Source organism: Artibeus jamaicensis, unplaced genomic scaffold, assembly GCF_021234435.1.
Source record: "Artibeus jamaicensis isolate MK-2021 breed Jamaican fruit bat unplaced genomic scaffold, CSHL_Jam_final contig_1715, whole genome shotgun sequence".
Lineage (NCBI taxonomy): Eukaryota > Metazoa > Chordata > Mammalia > Chiroptera > Phyllostomidae > Artibeus > Artibeus jamaicensis.
In genome coordinates, this window is record NW_026521335.1 from 875,354 (window position 1) to 895,381 (window position 20,028).

The window sequence follows — 20,028 nt, forward strand, 5'->3', positions numbered from 1 at the left end:
AATATTATCATCATTAATATATGTTATATGTGTTATATATTGTTATATGTATTGTGTGTCATTATTAATATAATTATATGTCAATATATGAAAGAATATTAGCTTCGGGCTTAACATATATACACATATATAGTATATAAGGACTTTTCAACATTTTTTTTTTGTAAATAGACATCACTGTGTGTATATCTGTAATTAATTTTCTCCCTTGTTTAGACTTCTTATAGTCCTAACCAAAGTGGAAAGCTCTTAGAATCTACTGCAAAACAAATCTGAAAATCAAACCTGTTGAAGGTATTCTATGTGAGCAATTCTGACTTAAAGTGAACATGTAAAAACCATATATAGTCTCTGAGACTTTTTTGGATTATCCATGATTTTTAATTATCTAGCTGCTCCCAACAAAGATATAAAGGTACATAAGATAAACAGCAATAACTTTACATGTCAAAAAAAGCCCAATCAACCAAATAAAAAGCAATACACAGGGGACAGACAGATGAGAAACTTTACCTGCGCAGAGAAACCCGGGCGGGTACTAGGGGTCCAAGTTGGGGCTGCTCCCTGGGTGGGATTGGAGTGGCGGGAAATCTGGGCCAACATCTGCCCTGCAGAGGCTGATGGCTGGACGATGGTTACAGGGGGGGCCAGACCACTATTTCTAGGAGTGAACAAACAGTTAAGGTAAAGGATTAAAAGGATGTGTTTATCATAGACGCAGGACAATCTAGTACTAACTTTAGATTGCCTTGACTTCCCTGGGGTTGAGGAAAACTTGGTAACAGGATTTAGAAAAGACCAGAAAGACTGACAATCACATACTAATCAGGACACACAGAGATGGAACCTTGAACATGTCAATAGGACGGGAGCAAAGGAACAGGAAGAAGAAAAGCAGCCTGCCTCATCCTAGGCCCTTTAAGTTCCACTGCTTTGTCTGAAATAACCAGAGAAAGCTAGGGAAGAATAAAACTTAGATTCAGCAACTGAATCGCTCAGTTGCCCTTAAAGCAGCACACACAGATGGGTCTCACCTGAAATTCTCTGCCGGCCGGGGGGTAGGAGGGAATGTGTTGCCCTGGGAGAATAGCTGTTGGGTGGCAGGGACAGTGCTGGAGGAGATGCCTTTACTCTGATCTGCGGACCAAAAGGAGTGGGGGGAGGGCCAGTCAAGGGGCCAGTCAGTGTAGTTTATTAGTTCAGCAAGTTCCTATTTACTCAGGAGGTATTATGATTAAGTGGAATATGCTGGAAGACTACTGATTGGGCAGCAGCAGGCCCATCAGTAAGTGATCACACTGAAAACTTCAAAGTTGAATGAGGAAGGAACACACCTGCACTGATACTGGAATAGATTTCTGAAAATCTTGGATCTCTATCCTGGGCAAAGAGACCATCTGACTTCTCCAGGGGCTTGCTGTGTTCTGCCCCTGTAGTTGTCACAGGCTGAACAGAAACCTGTGGAATACAATAATAAAAATAACCATGAAATGTTTAACATGACAATTCAATAACCCCGAAATTCATATAAAAAGATACATACACACTCTAACTGGCATCGGGAGGCGTCTCTTAAGGAAATGCTCATTGCCCTCCTCAAAGAAGACACACTAACCTGGGAATGATTGTAGCTGGCCAGTCCATCTCTTCCTGGTACCACATCCAATTCTGTTTGCTGCTGCCTGCATGTTAAGGTCAGTGAGGACAGAAATAGAAAAATATTATTTAAAAAAATAATCTAGGGAGCTCAGTGGACAGAACACTGGCCTGCTAACCAAAGGATCCCAGTCAGGGCACCTGTCCTGGCCAGGTTCCCAGTAGGGGATGTGTGAGAGGCAACCACACATTAAGGTTTCTCTCCATCTCTTTCTTCCTCCCTTCCCCTTTCTCTAAAAAATAAAAATAAATTTTTAAAATCTTAAAAATAATAATCTGGGGGAAAAGCTTTAAAAAATAAACAGATTTTTAAAAATGGGATGGCAGACAGCGCTAAGCTAGTCACTGCTCAATAAATGATTCCTCCACCATTTCTCACCTGGGTGCCAGCTGCCCTGAGCCCATCTCCAAGGACAAATTAGCTGTGGGACCTGGCTGTGGCCTCTGGATTGCATTGGACAGTGTAGGCCGTGGTTCATGGCTAGAATTCCTGGGAAAATGGAGAGTAGGTAAAACAGAGGGGAAAAAAATGTACCTCATTCTGTTTGTACATAAAGCTCTATATATTCACTTGTAGGTAGGGAATCACTAACAAATTCCCCTTTCAAGTATAATTCTTAGGTCAGGTAACCTAAGATTCAACAAATAATTCACACTATGGATGAGATGGTACAAAGAGAAACGATGTCCTATGGCAAATCCACCCTGTTTGGGTTCTAACTCCTCCTAGGTATTCAGTACCTAGTTGTGTAGATATCCATCTAAGTGTGTGTATATACATATACTGTTTTTAAAAAGCATAAATAAAAAACTGACAATATGTACCCTGAAACATCAAGAAGACTATTTCTGGAACATGGAAAAATTGTCCTTCTCTTATAGTGTTCAATGCTTTCCAAATTTTCTATAAAGAATATTTATTTTAAAATATTAATAATTAAAATTAATTGTGATGGAAAAAACTCTGTAAAAATAAGGAAAGCCATTATTTCCAGAAACAAGTTCTTAAAAATTTAAACAAAATGAAAACATACAACAAAACATACAAGAATGTTCTGTTATATAAAGAAGAAAAAAGAAAAATTTATAATGACCATGATCATATATACCTGAGTCCTAAGTTAATGAAAATTTCTAACTCAATCCACTCTGTAATACTCAGTTAATTAGCAGAGAACTGAACTTTATAAGCCCTAAAAATTAAATTGGAGGGCACAGACTCAATGTCATCAGCAGGTACTATTCATACTGATGATTATTTATAAAATCAGATCTTCAAAGCCAATTGCACAGAGATAGATTAAATGGAGAAGTAACCTGACACCTGCTAGGCTAGGTACAATAAAAAAAGACAGCAAGAATGTGGAGAAACTGGAATCCTCATACATTGCTGACAAGAATACAAAATGGTACGGTAGGCTTGGAAAGCAGTTGGGCAGTTCCTCAAAAGAGTAAACACACAAGAGTTACCATGTGACCCAGCAATTCTACTCCTGGGCATATACCCAAGAAAACAAAAATATACCCACATAAAAACTAGTACACAAATGTTCAGAGCAGTATTCTTAATAACCAAGAAGTGGAAACAATTCAATCTCCATCACCTGATGAATGAATAAATAAAATATGATTACCCATACAGAAGAATATTATTTGGCAAAAAAAGAAACGAAATACAGATATATGTTATAATATGGATGACCCTTAAGACAATATACTAGGTGAAAAGGCCAGTCACAAAGGAACCATGTACTGTATGATTCCACCCATATGAAACATTTGGCTAGAACAGGCAAATTTGCCCTGGCTGGTGTGGCTCAGAGCACTGAGCACAGGCCTACAAACCGAATGCAGTCAGCACACAGGCACAGGTTGCAGGCCAAGTCCCCACAGGCAGCTGATCGATGTTTCTTACACATAGATGTTTCTCTCCCTCTCTCTCTCCATCCCCTTCCCCTCTCTCTGAAACTAAGTAAATAAAACTTTTTAAAGTGAAAATTAAAAAATATAAAGTTATTTTAAAAAATGAGAATAGGCAGCCCTGGCTGGTGTAGCTCAGCAGACTGAGCGTGGGCTGGGAACCAAAGGGTCGCCAGTTTGATTCCCAGTCAGGGCACATGCCTGGGTTGCAGGCCAGCTCCCTGGTAGGGGCCATGTGAGAGGCAACCACACATTAATATTTCTCTCCCTTTCTCCCGCCCTAACCCTCTCTAAAAATAAATAAAATCTTTTTTTAAAAAAGTAGGCTATTTAAAAAAGAAAAAAATAGAATAGGCAAATTTATAGAGCTAGAGTAGATTAGTTGTATAGGGCTTGAAGAGGTGACTTGGTTAGTACAGGATTTCTTTTAGGGGGAATGAAATTAGACTGTGGTAATAGCTGCACAACCCTATGATATACTTTAGAGTTAGTTGTATCTTTTCCATTACCATTTATTCCCCCATAACCTCTTCCACCTACCTCCACCCTCCCACCTGTGACACACTTTAAAAAAATGTGAACTGTATAGTACATGAAATCTATCTCAATAAAAATTTGTTTTTACAAAGCAAAGAAAGCTCAAACCAAATGAAATCAAGGATCCGAGACAGAAGCAGACTGACAAAAAAGGGGATGGCGCTATGTTCTAGCAAACTATGGTCCATGGGCCAAATCCAGTCCATTGCCTGTTTCTGTAAACAAAAGTTTGTTGCAACATAGCTATCTCTGTTCATTTTATTTGTCTAGAACCATTTTTATGTTAAAACAGCAGAGTTTCAGTAGTTCCAATAGCAACCATACGTCCCACAAAGTCTTTAAAATATTTAGTATCTGGCCTTTTATAGAAACGGTCTGCAAACACCTGCTCTAGAGAAAACCCCTGCCAGACTAGAAAGGGCTAAAAAACAAAAGTGAAATACAAACCTTTCACATCTCAGAATCTAGTCTATAAAAACTACTGTTCGTTAAAATCTCATTCTACCTGGATGAACTACCCAAATTTTAAGAAGCTGGAAGATGAGGAACTTCAAACTAATGGTATTTACTACCACTAGTAAATAACTTAGACTTGGAAAAGTAGATGAGAAGGAGATAAGTAGAAGTGGCTGAGGAGAAATCCTGTAATTGGAAAAGGCCTTTATGGTACATACTTCACATTGGTGTTGGTACAGATGATGTACTCAATTTCATCTGAGTAAGGGTTCTGGAAAGTAAAGGAGCTGGTTCTCATCCAGAGCCATTCTCGATTCTTAGACCGGAACCGGAACATGACAGACAGCACCTGGCCTTTTAATTTCACCACCTGAAAAAGTTCTCATGCTATCAGTGAAACCTACACAAAATTATCTTTAGAAAGTTAAAAAATAAAATTCCCACTCTACAACCCCAAGATTCTTGTGTCAGTGCTCTTAATGTATCAGTCTCTTTCAAAGTTACTAACAAAACAATGTGAGTGAAAACTAAGTGACTAAATAATTAGGAGATATATTTACCATGTTTCTTCCCAGAGCCCCAAGCTACCTGACCTCTAATGAAGTCAAAAAGGAATAATGATTATTTTCAAGGAGAAAACACTATATTCCCCACTTCCCTTGGAAAGCCCCTTAAAGATAATGCTGATATACAGCTTTACAAACCTACACTAGAAATTTACAAATTCAATGACATTGAATGTAATATACAGGTTGCTCCTTAATCCCAGCTTTTCCCCCAAACCTGAGAATTTTTATTCTCACAACGCTCATGGAAATTTCAATAAATAAAAACTAAATTAGCTTTAGCCTTATTTTGCTTTAGTTTTTCAAAAGAAACTGATTTTAGATTAGTTTCCAATCTGATAGAACAGAAAAAAATCTTTGACCCTCTCTAACAATAAAAAATATTAGCAACTAACATTTATTTCATAGTTTCTATATTTCAACCTTTGTGCTTTTTCTTTTAAGAACATCAACATTTATTTAACATGATAAAAAAGAAGTACGAGGTGAACATTTGCATTTAAAATTTAAATGTACTCATTGTATTATACGGTGAACAAATGTATATTATACAATGAACAAACTAAGTACTGGGTTGGAAAACCCACTTATTGCTGTACACATCTATTCCAACGAAGTATAGGCACTGTACATCAAAGTATCTACACTTTAGCCCTGGCCAGTATGGCTTGGCTGGTTGGAGCTTTGTCGCATAAACTGGAAGGTCATGGGTTTGGTTCCTGGTCCAGGCACATGCCTAGGCTGTGGGTTTGGTCTCATGCAAGAGGCAACTGATCAAAATTTCTCTCTCACGTCAGTGTTTTTCTCCCTCTTTCCCTTCCCTTCTCTCTAAAATCAATAAGCATGTCTCTGTATGAGGATTAGAATATAAACACATATATTTAAAAAATATAAAATACCTACACTTTAAACTGTTTTTAAGAAAAAATAAGTGATAACATTTATGTTTAGGCTGATGAGAGTGGCAGTAATTGCTGATGTTACAAACAGAAAAAATTATAGCAGAAAATGGGACGCACTTCACTTAGTGATAAGAAAAAGGCACATTTTAAATATATGTCTAAAACTTTCTCAAATCAAGTGTGTAACAAAGCACTGAAGTAACCAAAATGGGGGGGGTGGGGGTGGAACAAGCTTCATTGGAAATAATAACTAATTTAATACACTGAAAAGAAATATAAATCCATCTAGACTAAGAAACACTGAAATCTAGAGAGCGGCAACTAAATTAGAAGCCACAGACCACACATTAAAAAGCACCTTTACTTACGTACTCTTAAAATCATAGCAGCAACTGATATCAAAATAATAACCTTGAAATTATGGAGTGTGTATATGGGCCATTAAAGCTGTTCTGGAATAAACATTTTCCAGAAGTGATAAAATGATACTCCAGGGTCAAAAGTATCATAAATTTCATGAATTTAAAATATACTGTCTACCTTCTGACACTGATGAAGGTTCATGTCCTTAGCTCTGAATGACTTCCATGAAAGTCAGAATAGTTTTCCTGAGACCGAACACACACACACGCGCGTGCGCATGAACCTTCTGTGAGCTGCAGCCCAAGTAGTTGGAACTGCTGATGCTGAGGACTCAGGAGACAGAGACTTTTAACTGCTGTTGTCTGATTTCCTGAAGAAGTTGTGCTACGTGCTTTACTGCATTATCTTATTTAATCTTCCCCACAACCTTCTGAATTCCCTCTGAATTTAAGTACTATTATTAAACCCATTATCATCAGTAAGGACACTACTGAGGTATAAATAGGAAAATTAACTAGTCTAATATAAAGTAAGACCTGCTACCTAATTCACCAGATATTGTCAGGATTAGGGCCCTGAAAATCACAATTAAAGAATCAGCTAACAATTAAGAGTCAATTCTCATTTATCTATAAAAGAATTGTAAACTGAATTTTTCTACTATACACAGTTCAACAAAGCCTAGAATATTTTAAATACTTTAAAGACAGTCCTTTGAATGCAGCTAGTAAGATTCAGGACAGTAGTAGCTAAAGCCAAACAAATACACTTTGGACATTATAGAAGTTTGGACAGTTTCAAAGACTGGTCCTTTCTGTTCCTTAAAATTAGCAGTTAAGTACTAAAGAATGCAAAATTGTAGAGCTTGCCACAGTACTTGATTAATTAGTAGTATTTGTGAAATGACTGTGATTATAGATATTAGATAAAAATATTATTCACATCCAAACCAGGAAAAAAAAATTACCTGTTGGAAACTGTCTCTTAGAAGCTGTTGGTCTTCAGGATGACAGAATTCTACAATATTCTTTCCTAAGAGTTCCTAAAAGAGGAAAAGAAGAGTAAGATCAACACTTTTATGAGCATCTAACTTTCCTGGCCCATTAGCAGGTGACCTGGGTTTTATTTCTCCTGTCTTTATCCTAGGATTGTAGATAAGTGTGAAAAAAAGAAAAAGAAAAAGGTGGAACCTGCTAATAAGCAACTGGCCTCTACAGCATTTTCTTCAAAATACTGTATATTTGTTTTAATTGCATTTTTACAAATTTCAGGTTATTTACATATATATAATCCACTCACTGAATGTACAATTTAATGATCTAGAGTAAATTTGTACAGCTGTGCAACCTTATTACCACAATCAGTTTTAGAACATGCCCACTGCCCCCCGCAGTTCCCTTGTGCCTGTTTATAGTCAACTCCTGCTCCCAATTTCCTAGCCGACAACCAATTTGCTTTCTGCTGCTCTAGTTTTGCCTTTTCTAGAAATATCATATAATGGAATCATATAATATGTAGTATTTTATGTCTGGCTTCTCTCATTTAACATATTTTTGAAATTCATCTATGCTATTACATGTATCAACAGTACATTCTATTGCTCAGCAGTATTCTAACATTTTATTGCTCAGCAGGTTCTAACACAGTCTGAGTACCCATTCACTAGTTAATGGATATTTAACTGTTTCACTTTTGGCTATTACAAATAATACAGCTCTGAATTCCTGTGTATAAATCTTTGTGCGAACCAATGTTTTCATTTCTCTTGGGTAAATACCTAGGAGTGGCAATATCAGGTTGTGGGATAAGTGTATGTTTAACTAACTTTTCAAAAAAAAGCCTGCCAAAATGTTTTTCCAGAGTGGCTATAATATTTTACATGTCTGCCAAAAATGTACGATAGTTCCAGTTTCTCCACGTTCTTGCTGATACTTTAAATATTTTTTTTAAATTAAACTTAAGCCCTGGCTGGTGTGGCTGTGTGGATTGAATGCTGGCCTGCGAACCAAGGGTCGCAGGTTGGATTTCCAGTCAGGGCGCATGCCTGGGCTGTGGGCCGGGTCCCCAGTTGGGGGTGCTCATGAGGTAACAGCACACTGAAGTTTCCCTCTCTCTCTCCCTCCCTTCCCCCTCTCTAAAAAGAAGTAAATAAATAAAATCTTTTTAAAAATTTATTTTAATTTTTAAAATTGAGGTTAACACTGAGAATACTTCCCAATTATAGCTATTCTAAGTGGCACACAGTGGTATCTTACTGTGATTTTAATTTGCACTTTCCTAGTGAGTAATGATGATGCACATCTTTTTATGTGTCATTCGTATTTCTTCTTAAATGAAATATCTATTCAAATCTTGTGCCATTTCTCTTACCAGCTGTCTTAATGAGTTGTAAGGTTTCTTTATATATTCTGGACATAAATCCCTTTTTAGATGTAGGATTTGCAAATATTTTCTCACAGTTTGTGGCTGGTCTTTTCATTTTCATAATAATGTTCTTTTAAGAGGGCAAATTTTAATTTTGATTAAATCAAATTTATCAACTTGTTCTCTTGTGAATCATGCTTTTAGTGTCATATAAGAAATCTTGTCTAACTCAAGATCCAAAGATTTTCTCCTAACTTCTTCAAAAAGTCTTGAGTCTCTCTCTCTCTATTTTTTACATATGGATATCCAATCGTTCCATCACCATTTGTTTGAAAGATTTCTTTTTCCCACTGAATTCTCTTAGGATAGTTGCTGAAAATTAGTTGACCATGTGACAACAGACTCTATTCTGGTCTATTGATCCTTGTACTAATACCACACTGTCTAGTACTAACACCACACTGTCTTGATAAAAATGGCTTTATAATAGACATTGAATCAGGTAGTGTAAAACCTCCAACTTTGTTCTTTCTTTTTTTACTAACCTCTACACACATCCATAGCCATAACTCCCTCCTAGCCACTATAGTTTTAAATGTTTATACAATGACTTATTTCTCAACTCAGGTATAGTTACCTAATCTGCTAAATAAGAAATCTAAATAAAATCATAATAACTTGTGGGTTACTATTTATCTGATATCAAAAGGTGGGCACAGCATTATAACTACTTAGAATTAGTACTTTTGTATCAGTCTCTGCATTAATATCATTAACAACAATAAAAATATTCATACCGTCTGCTCCCACATGGCTTCAGAAGCCGTATTTTTCTAGACAGAATAATTTTGATAAGAAGCTGAGAATAAAAGAAGCTACTAAGAATAAATTTAGCTCTGATCCAGGGGCTGATATGTTTAGCTGTCTCTGGAATTACATGATTTTATAATCTCTAGAAAGCCAAGGGGAACAAGAGGCCAAAGTATCAGTGGTATAATAGCTCCAGCTCCTCACCTGTGGCTGGTACCCGACAGTAGCCACACAGCGGTGATCCACAAAAGTGAAGATTCCCTCAATGTTGTGTCGAGAAATAAACTCTGTTGGCTGACAAACATTACTCATGTCTGTACAGTTGGGAGAACTAGTTACCTGTACGTAAAGAGACAAAATGAGATAAAATTACACTATTCTTTACAGATATATTTCCTCCTACTACCTCATGGTCATTTATATAGACATGAGGCTCCCAATTTTAGGATTTTCAAAACGTTCACACCTCATACATAAAGAAAAAATGACGAGAGAGGCCCACCCCGACTCCTACACATGCACTCTTCACCAACTTTGTCACGATTAAAATTAATTTAACCCAAAGCCCATCTACCTTAATTTAGCTAGTCTGTGTTCATCATTCAGATTAGAAAATTACAGTCCCAAGTAACCAAGAAACTTACCTATTTTTATAAAAATCAAAATTAAAAAAAATTTTTTTAAAGAATCAAAATAATTCCACTTCTCGTTAGTCATAGAATGATGTTAAAGTCATGTAATGATGTTAAAATGAAAACTATCTTTTGTACAAAGGGAAAATAAATTAGTTGAAAATAGAAAATTCGGCATTGTAAAGCTGAATATATTTAAAAAATAAGGGGAAAACTCTCCCTCCCTCTGTCTCTTTGGTTTCTGCTCAGCGTTAACTATGAATGCCATATTCCTCCAAATATGTGGAGATTTACAGAGTTGTTCATTTATTTGTATTCAGAGAGTAGAAGAAAAATAATATGAACACGTCTTGAAGGAGATTTCTTCTTAATGAAAAGGGGTAATAGAGACATGGAAAATTCATTACTTGCCTGCAGTCTGCCAATGGCCACTAGGCAAAACTTGCTTCCCTGGCCAGCCTCTGGGTCATCATCTGGGAGGGAGACACCTTCAGGAAGGTGAAATTAAAAGATTTAACAGGAATCTCAAACTCAACTGCCTTCGAAGTCAGATAATGAAAGATTTAAAGAGGCTAGTTATAAAACAATAAAGAGTGCCAAAAAATAAGAATAAAGATACCCACAGAGATAGACCAAAAAAACTGAAGGCTGGAATGAGCCAGAAATAAAGGGGATTAAGATGTACAAATTCCCAGTTATAAAATAAACAAGTCACGAAGATATAATGTATGGCATATGAACTAGAGTCAATAATGTAAATAACTTTATACAGTGACAAATGGTTACCTACACCTATCATGGTGATCACTTCGTAAAGTATAAGTCATATCGTTGTACTGTACACCTGAAACCAATATTGTACAACTATACTTTAATATTTTAATAAAGAATTAAAAACTATTTTAGAAATTAAAGGAAAAAAGTTGTTAAAAATAATTTTTAGGAGGAAAAATGGAAACTACTGTACTTAAACGATAAAAAAAGTTAAAAAAAAATTTTTTAAGGTACTGGAAATAAAATAAAAATTAAAAAAAGAATAAAGGTAAACAGCCCTGGCTGGTGTGGCTCAGTGGATTGAGCACTGGCCTGTGAGCCAAAGGGTCATTAGTTCAATTCCCAGTCAGGGCACTTCCTGGGTTACAGGCCAGGTCCCCAGGTGGGGGTGCACAAGAGGCAACCACACATTGATGTCTCTCTCCCTCTTTCTCTCTCCCTTACCCCTTTCTCTAAAAATAAATTAATAAAAATCTTAAAAAAAAAAAAAAAAGGTGAACTACTAGAATTTACCATATATACCAGGTACTGTTTTAAGTATTTATGTATACAAACTCATATATTTTACCTATATTAATCATAATAAATTGCAGAACACAAGTACCACCCAAAATATCTAAAAAACACATACGAAGACAGCCATTCATTCTGTAACCTATCATAGGCATAGAACAGATGTCTTGCACAACCTGTAACTTTAAAAAGAAAAGATTTTATTTCTTTATTTCTAGAGAGAGGGGAAAGGAAGGAGAAGGGGAGGGAGAGAAACATTTATGTCAGAGAGAAACTTCAATCAGTTGTCTCTTGTATGCCTCCAACCAGGGACCTGGCCTGCAACCCAAGCACGTGCCCTGACTGGGAACCAAACCAGCAACTTTGTGGTCTGCAGGCCAGTGTTCAATCCTATGAGCCACACCAGCCAGCCAGGGCCCAACCTGTGGCTTTTAAAGTAAGCAAACAACCAAAAATGAAATTAAACCAAACACCAACAGTTATTTAAGTCCTTTGGAAAAGAGAGATGCCAGTATTTCAATGTTCTACGTGGAAAGGAAAGAGGTCGCATCTTCTCTCTGCTCTTTGCATAGTTATCTTCTTTTTACCAAGAAAAACACAATTGCTTTGAGAGCTATATGAAGTATGAAAGACCATGTACACCACAAATGTATGACTTATCAGCATATAAATTTACCATTACTACTTAAAATTAAGTTAATTACATTTAACTACCATTTATTGGGTGCCAGGCACTTGGGCTGGGTGCTTTTCTCACATTAAATCTAACTGGCACAACAACTCCATATTGGATATATCTCTCCAAATGACAGATAAGAATACTGAGGGGTTTGTTTTTTTTTTAACAAAGGTCCAGCAATTTACCCACGATTATACCACTAATAAATAACAATGGCAGAATCAAACCCAGGTTTCTCCAAGTCCAAAGTTTAATCTCTTACAAAACAGACTATACTACCTTGCCTCTCTTCTCTTAGTTTTTGTCTCCCTACAACACCTGTTCCCAAATCATACTCATCCATCAGGGAAGTGATAAAGTTGCATAATTTGGAAGTTCTGAAAAGCCAGTTTTAAAGGCTGGTCCCTGTACTCCAACCACCTTTCTCACATTCCCTGTTTAAATTCAAGTTCTAGTAAAGCTAATCTGCTCAAAGAATACTGTGCTTTGGCAAAGAATATTCCTTTTATCAATCACTACAATCAAATCATTTCCCCCTTCTCCCTCCAAGTCTTGCTCCTACTTTAGAAAGTTTTCCCAAATTAACTGTATTCAACTTTTTTAATACACAAATATTTAGAACACAGGTATTCAGTGTAATTATGAATTTACACATTTAAAAAATACATTCTGTGGCACAGCTAACACTGACTCATTTTCAAGTGGGTGCAATCATCTCATCAACTGGAATGTAAGTCCATAAGAGAAGAAAAGGAGTCTGCTTTTTCTTTCCTATTTTCTTAACAGTTTATACCAAAGTACAGGTCATATACCAGCATCATGGTAAACATTAGCTAACTTGCCTGGACTCCAAGGAACCTGCTGCACCCAAAGAGAAAACACTAGCCAACTTTCCTACCTGCTGGGGGCCAGGCCTTGATGTATCCTGTGCAGTGGACCACCACGAAGTGAGGTTCTCCATCCTTCACTGAGCCAAGGCCATTCCTGGAAGAATTACAGATGTGAGGAGAAAACCCTACTCAGTAACACTTTAACAAAACGCTGGCTTCAACCCTTTAGGTCCTTGGGTGTTTAGAAAACAGAATAACTATATTTGGATCCTTTCTTCTCAAGAGTGACTGTGATATTTTTTATAATGTTTACTGATTTTAGAGAGAGAGGAAGGCAGAGAAAGAGAGAGGAAAACATCTATTTGTTGCCTTCTGCACGTACCCCGACCAGGGATCAAACCTGCTATGTATGTGTCCTGACCTGGAATCAAACCCCCAACCTTTTGTTGTACAGGAAGCATGTTCTAACCAACTAAGCCACACCAGCAAGGACAACCATCATATTGTTGACCCTTGCCAAAGTAAAGCAACTTAAAGGTACTGCAGCAGGAAGAAAGTGGATAAAATAGCAAGGCAACTTCCTTAAACAGGATAATCAAAAGCAGCTTTAGAGAATCAGGAAAACGTTGCCAGAAACAAAGTAGCTGAAGAGTGAGGGATGAGGGTGAGGGCTGCTAAAGGAAGTACTACAGTAAGAGTTGAAGAAGTGGTGATCTCTATAGGTACCTGGCCATTCCTTTGGTTTTCATTGCTTAGGATCTCACCTGCATCTGTTCCTCAGAAAGCTCAGTCTATTCATCGAAACTGGGTCCACAGAGCTATTGCCACACCTGTTTCAATGAACAGAAAGATTAAAAGTGATTAATCTGCACTAATGGGCTCTGAATACAACTAGACACAAAATTGCTAACAATGCTCCTAACAAGGAAGGATAAAAATGTCAGATTTGGTATTTCTAAAACTTGTAACTGTCCTAGAATTTGAAGTCGAAATTTCCCACATGTTCTTCAAATGCAGAGATTCTCTACATCAGAGCTGGGTATACTTTTTCTGTAAAGGACCAGATAGTAAATATAGCTTTGTAGCTATACAATCTGCTGCAACTAGTCAACTCTGTCACTATAGCATGAAAGCAACCACGGACAACATGTAAACAAAGGGGCACGGTGGTCTTCCAATAGCACTTTACAAATAAAATGAAGAGTTGTACTTTGCTGACTCTGAACCACAGCAACCCAATGTATTGGCTACATTTTGTTAGTATGTATGTTGCTCCTACCATGTCTTTCCATTAGCGATGTCCACATATTGGGACACTCTCTCCCACTTTGTACTTTGCTCCTCTAATTTCTTTAAAATAATACATAAAACTTACATGGACTATGTGCCATACACTATTCTAAGCCACTTTATATATATTCATTTAATCCTCATAACAACTTTATGAAGTTAATATAACTTTCAGTATTAGATGATAAAATCAAAACACAAAGTAGTCAGTGAATCTGCTCAGCATCTCAGAAGACAGTAAGTGGCAAATCCTTCAGTCTGCATCTGAAGCTACTTTAAACCAGAGCCACAATTCAATTTTGCAACTTTCCCAGGAAAACTCTCTTAACATTCCTACTCACCACTTCTAATAAGCATATTCTCAGTACAAAGAAGTCAATTTCACACTATATAACCTGAAATTATTTTGTGACTTTGAGAGACGTCTTTTCTACCTACATAAAAAGTACTACCACTCCTTCCTTCAGAATTCTAAAATGTACAGTATAAAATTTATAAATACTAACTAAAAGACATAAGAAAGTCTCAAATTCCTACCAAGAAACAGAAACAAAAACCCAGAAATGGTCTGAATACATGGATGTTCTCTCATGATGTACTGGGGGAAAAACATACAGGTTTTGAAGTCTGACTACTATGGATCAAAATAAAATCCTGTATCAAACATTACCTACATAATCCTGGGAAATTAATCTGTTTGAGTCTTTTTTTTTAATCAGCAAAATAGTAACCGTGAATTCTCCCCTACAGGACAGTTGTGGGAAACAAGATGACAGACACAATGCACCCATCCTAACGTCTGGCATGGGGGGTTTAGTAAATGTTAGTTCCATTCTCAGACACTCTGTTGTATGTCACAACCCATGTGGGTCTTGAGAGTTCAATTTAATCCACCCAGAGCCTGGATTTAAGAGTTTAACTCCTCTGACCAGAAATCAAACCCTCAGCTCTTAGTTTTTCCTATGTCAAATTACAACCTTCAGTTTGACACTCACCTCATACGGCAAATAAATGATCTCCTTGAGCCCATACACATCCTCATGGAAGACTGCTGACCTTCCTTTTTTACTGTTCCAGTCTTCAGATCAAGGATACGCCCTGAAGAAGAATGTGAAGAGCAGCCTGTAGTACATTCTTGTATAGAAGGAGGAGGGGGAGAGACACTGAAGGCAACGATTAGTATGTAACCTACTCATGCTCTCCAGTCTTCTGGCTTTTACTGCAATAGGCCATGGAGGGGATGGATTTTTTTCCAAGTCTAAAATACCTCAATTCCCAGCAAGATATCTTACTCTTAAGTTCAAAGGTAGTACTAGGAATAACCTTGTGCAAAAAAAGGCAGGAGTGGAAAATAGTGCTGGCAAACAAGAGGCAAAGTTATATATAGTCTTGGGTCTAATTTTTTTTTATCCTCACCTGAGGACTTTCTTTTCCCCATTGCTCTTTAGAGAGAGAGGAAGGGAGAGAGAGAAACATCAATTCGAGAGAGAAGCATCAATTACTTGCCTCCAGTACACACCTGGACTGGGGATCATATGTGACCTACCAGGAATCAAACCCACGACCCTTCAGTTATGGGATGATGCTCCGACTGAGCACCCAGGACAGGGTTATTTTTATATGTATGTGCACACACACAAATGCACACATACAAAGTAAATGTCACTGGCTTAAAAACAATTTTATCAGCAATAAGATACAGAAACTGATGGCAACTTTAGGAAAAAAGAACTAGAAAAATGAAATCCATTAAAAATATAAAAGACAGGAAAACCAAATGGCAACGCTAGCATGACCACAATGGTCTTATTTTAATTACTAGTTCTGATCTGCTTCCACTTTACTTTAATTAGTAGTTTTGATCTGCTTCCACTTTAAAATTTTTTCCAGAGTTGCTTAGAAGCAGATGTGATTTACTTCCTTTAGCAAAACTCCGGCAAAAGGACTGAATAGCATTAAAATATGTGTGTGTGGGGGGGGGCGCGCGAGGGTGGGGAGGGCAGGAAGGTGGGATAACAAAACCCAAAAAGACAGAAAAATAGTACAAATACAAAAAAAAGGAAAATCTTATACACTGACTGGGAACTCCTCTCTAAAATAAAAATCTATTATCACAGAACCTAATACAAAGCCAAGCACAACAGAGTAGAAAAAAACACCAGGTAATTACCCATACAAATAAAACAGAAATATGTATAACTTAATTCTTTTAGAACAGAAAAAAGTTTATTGTAGATTTTGTTTTTACTGTTTTATTTACATTAACATTAAGGTACATTTTTAATGAGCACTGTCACTAATGAAACAGTTTCTAAGGATGAGCTAGCTACAAAGTATATTTTCTGCATGTTAATAAAAAGAACTAATTATATTCATTAAAGGAGAAAATTCTAGAAGCCATGCCAAATCCAATCTAAAAGCTAAAACACCTGGATGGTGTAGCTCAGTGGACTGAGCGCGGGCCTGCCAACCAGACAATCACGGTTCGATTCCCAGTCAGGGCACATACCGGGGTTGCAGGCCGGTTCCCTGCAGGCCAGTTCCCAGCAGGGGATGCACGAAAGGCAACCATACATTGATGTTTCTCTCCCTCTCTCCTTCCCTTCCCCTCAAAGATAAATAAATAAAATCTTTAAAAATAAATAAATAAAAATAAAGGCTAAAACACTTCTTCTGTCTCAGAATAAAAGTGAAGGACTTCCATTCATATATTTCATACCTGTCAGAGTGTTTTCCGAAGTGGAAAGCTGCTCACGAAGTTTGTCCACATCATCGGGGTGCACCTGATCGTAGAGTGTGCTACCAAACCATTCAGACTGTGGCTGGTTCAAAACAGGGGTCACTGAGTCAGATACATATACCACCCGGCCTGACTCACATGAGACAATAAATAGAAAGCCATCTGCTGCCTCCAAGATCAAATGTTTCAGTTCCTGTCCAAAGAAAAGAAATAAAAGTTAATACTGAACTCTGAAAAAACAGGTATTATTACTCATGGGAAATAAGACACTTCCAACCAGAAGTATCTCTCTGTAATTGCTGACTCCTGCCTGATCCACAGCCACAGCTTTGCACCCTAAATGTAATTACCTTCACTGACAAGATTTTTTTCCAACAGACATTTCCTCAATGTGTCTATGCCATTATCCAGCCACATCCTAAGACTCAAGACAGAATACAATGACTTCCCAGTAACAAAAACTGAGTTCTTGATCACACACACTCTGGTCTCTCTTTAGGATCCTCCTCTACATATATTCTGGTTTTCTCTCTCTCATACCTCAGATCTATAAATATGATAAACTTTTCTCAATTCTGCACATTTCTTTCCTCAACTCTGCCTGACTCATATCTCTTCCTCAGTACCAAGATTATATACTAAGAATAATGTTATACTCATTGGCTCTAGTCTATCTTTCATTTCTCAATCCCACTGCAATCCTTACTTTAAACCAGAGCATTCATGTTTGTTTTTTTTTTTCAGGAGGTTACTGACTACAAAGTCAAACCCTCCTAATTGTCAATTCATGTTCCCTTTCCTGGCTCTTTATTATTCCATCTCTCTGCATAATCTGACAGTACTGTCCATTCTATCTTTTAAGCTTTATTTTCCTTAGCTTCGATGACATCATATGCCAACCTCTGCTTCGTTTGTAAATGTCCCTTCTCTGTTCCAGGCTCCCTTTCCCTTCTTCAGGTCTTAAGTACAGGCATATTTGAATGCTCTGTCTTAAATTCTCTTCTCTATCCATAATCTCTCCCTGAGAAATTATATCTACTCCTCCCTGCTATGAATACAAAGTCTACATCTCTAAACTTGCCTAATTTTTTTGAGCTTTAAACAGACCTAAATTTCAAGTATCTGTAACGTTTCCTAATAGACATTCCAGCAGCAACTCAATTTCAACATCTCAAAACTTGTCATCATTTCCCTTTCCAAAAAATAATCCTTAGTGCTCTTCCAGCATTCCTTCTCAACAGTACCTCTTCTGTCCCAAGCTACATGTCTCAAAATCTGTCTAATCTCTCTCATGAGTATGACAACTCAGCTTTATGTCATTGCCCTGGTCATCTTATACCAATCCATTCTTAAAAAGCTAGCACATCTACTAATATAGTTTTTTCAATTTTTACTTGATTTGAGAAACATCACTGTTCCACTTATTTATGTATGCATAAATAAGTGGACTCTGGCTGATTATTAGTGGAAACAGGCTGATTCTGGTATGTGCCCTGACAGGGGATGAATCCTACAACCTTGGTGTATTAGAATGATGCTCTAACCAACTAAGCTACCCAGCCAGGGCTTCTACTAATACATTATTGATGACTCCCCACTGCCTGAAAATTAAAATCTTAATTCTTTGACATAACATCTAAATATTCCATTATCAGTCAAATCCCAGCCTACCTTCCTATTATCATCTCCCAAGGCACACTAAACTACTTTTCTTTGAATAATCCAACCATTCTCACTAGGCTTTGTTATTACATTGCTCAGGTTATTCCAAAAACTTACAACACTGCTCCCCTATTCTTTGTTTTTCATATTTGCACTTCTACAGGACTTATTACTATACCTTTACTACACAGCTGATTGTGTTTATAATATGATTTATTTATTTACATGTGTGTTTCCATCAGCAACAATCTCATCATTCTCTGTATTTCTCACAGAACAAGCATCTGGTTAGCTCAAAAAAGGTGTACAACTAAAGTTTGTTCAGTCAATATCTGTGTGAGCACTGTTAAAACAAACTGATTAACTATTTTGATATACATATACATAAAACCTGTGCTATATGTGCTTTCACAGAGATCATCCTTAATGGAAAAGTCTTCTTACTGCTTTCTTCCAAATCATATTCCTTCCTTCTTTTTAATCCTTTAACTAAAAGAGTGGCATTACAGGTGAATTTGTTTTCTTCTTTATTTTTCTTCTTCTTTATACTTCCTAGATTTTCCAAATTTTTCTGCAGTAACCCTAACCCTGTGTAATTTTTTTTTTAAGATTTTTTTTTTAATCTTTAGAGGGGAAGGGAAGGAGAAAGGAAGAGAAACATCAATGTATGGTTGCCTTTCGTGCGTTCCCTGCTGGGAACTGGCCTGCAGGGAACCGGCCTGCAACTCAGGCATGTACCCTAACTGGGAATCGAACCGTGACTGTCTGGTTCGCAGGCCCGCGCTCAATTCACTGAGCTACACCAGCCAGGGCTTAACCCTGTGTAATTTTTAAAATCAAAACAGAACATGGCTTCCTTACTCTTGGAAGTCTTTATGGACCATCTAACTCAGGCCTGGTCATGCTATTCACTTTAGCCATCCCTCCAGTATATACCTACTTTAACTAGCCCCATATAAATTCAGTTTTTAAAAAAGGGGCATTTCTTCTCTGTATGCATTTTCTTATTGTTTTTCATTTAGGTATGTATCCTGCCACTCACATACTCATATTCAGACTGAATTCATGAAGTCTGGAAATGTTTTTGCCTTCTTGATTCTTTTCATAATGCATCATCAAGTAACAACACATCACAAAGAAATGACAAGTGCTTGTCAGACTCCTTATATCACTAAAACTAGAAGCTGCCTTCTATAATCCTAGAGCCAAGGAAGAGGAATGGTTCCCTGGACATAGTCATCTCTTCTCCCTGTGACTCCACTGCTCTTCTTCCACCTTTTATGCTGTATTTATGAGTGAAGTTCTAAAATACTTATAAGCTTGCTAAATAGTTT

The 20,028-nt window shown here is 37.1% G+C and overlaps 1 protein-coding gene across 1 annotated transcript in view; it reads right to left on the bottom strand.

Moving 5' to 3' along the window:
• ARNT (aryl hydrocarbon receptor nuclear translocator) overlaps nt 1-20,028 on the bottom strand; it is a 58,800-nt gene that overhangs the window by 3,567 nt on the left and 35,205 nt on the right. Inside the window, exons 7-19 of the mRNA XM_037125804.2 lie at nt 17,012-17,225; nt 15,288-15,390; nt 13,767-13,832; nt 13,071-13,156; nt 10,618-10,694; nt 9,779-9,913; nt 7,368-7,442; nt 4,788-4,939; nt 2,036-2,146; nt 1,616-1,682; nt 1,335-1,458; nt 1,035-1,137; nt 514-661 (exon numbers count right to left, since the gene is read on the bottom strand). Coding sequence (XP_036981699.1) covers nt 514-661; nt 1,035-1,137; nt 1,335-1,458; nt 1,616-1,682; nt 2,036-2,146; nt 4,788-4,939; nt 7,368-7,442; nt 9,779-9,913; nt 10,618-10,694; nt 13,071-13,156; nt 13,767-13,832; nt 15,288-15,390; nt 17,012-17,225 — 1,461 coding nt within the window. The remainder of the gene's footprint in view (nt 1-513; nt 662-1,034; nt 1,138-1,334; nt 1,459-1,615; nt 1,683-2,035; nt 2,147-4,787; nt 4,940-7,367; nt 7,443-9,778; nt 9,914-10,617; nt 10,695-13,070; nt 13,157-13,766; nt 13,833-15,287; nt 15,391-17,011; nt 17,226-20,028) is intronic.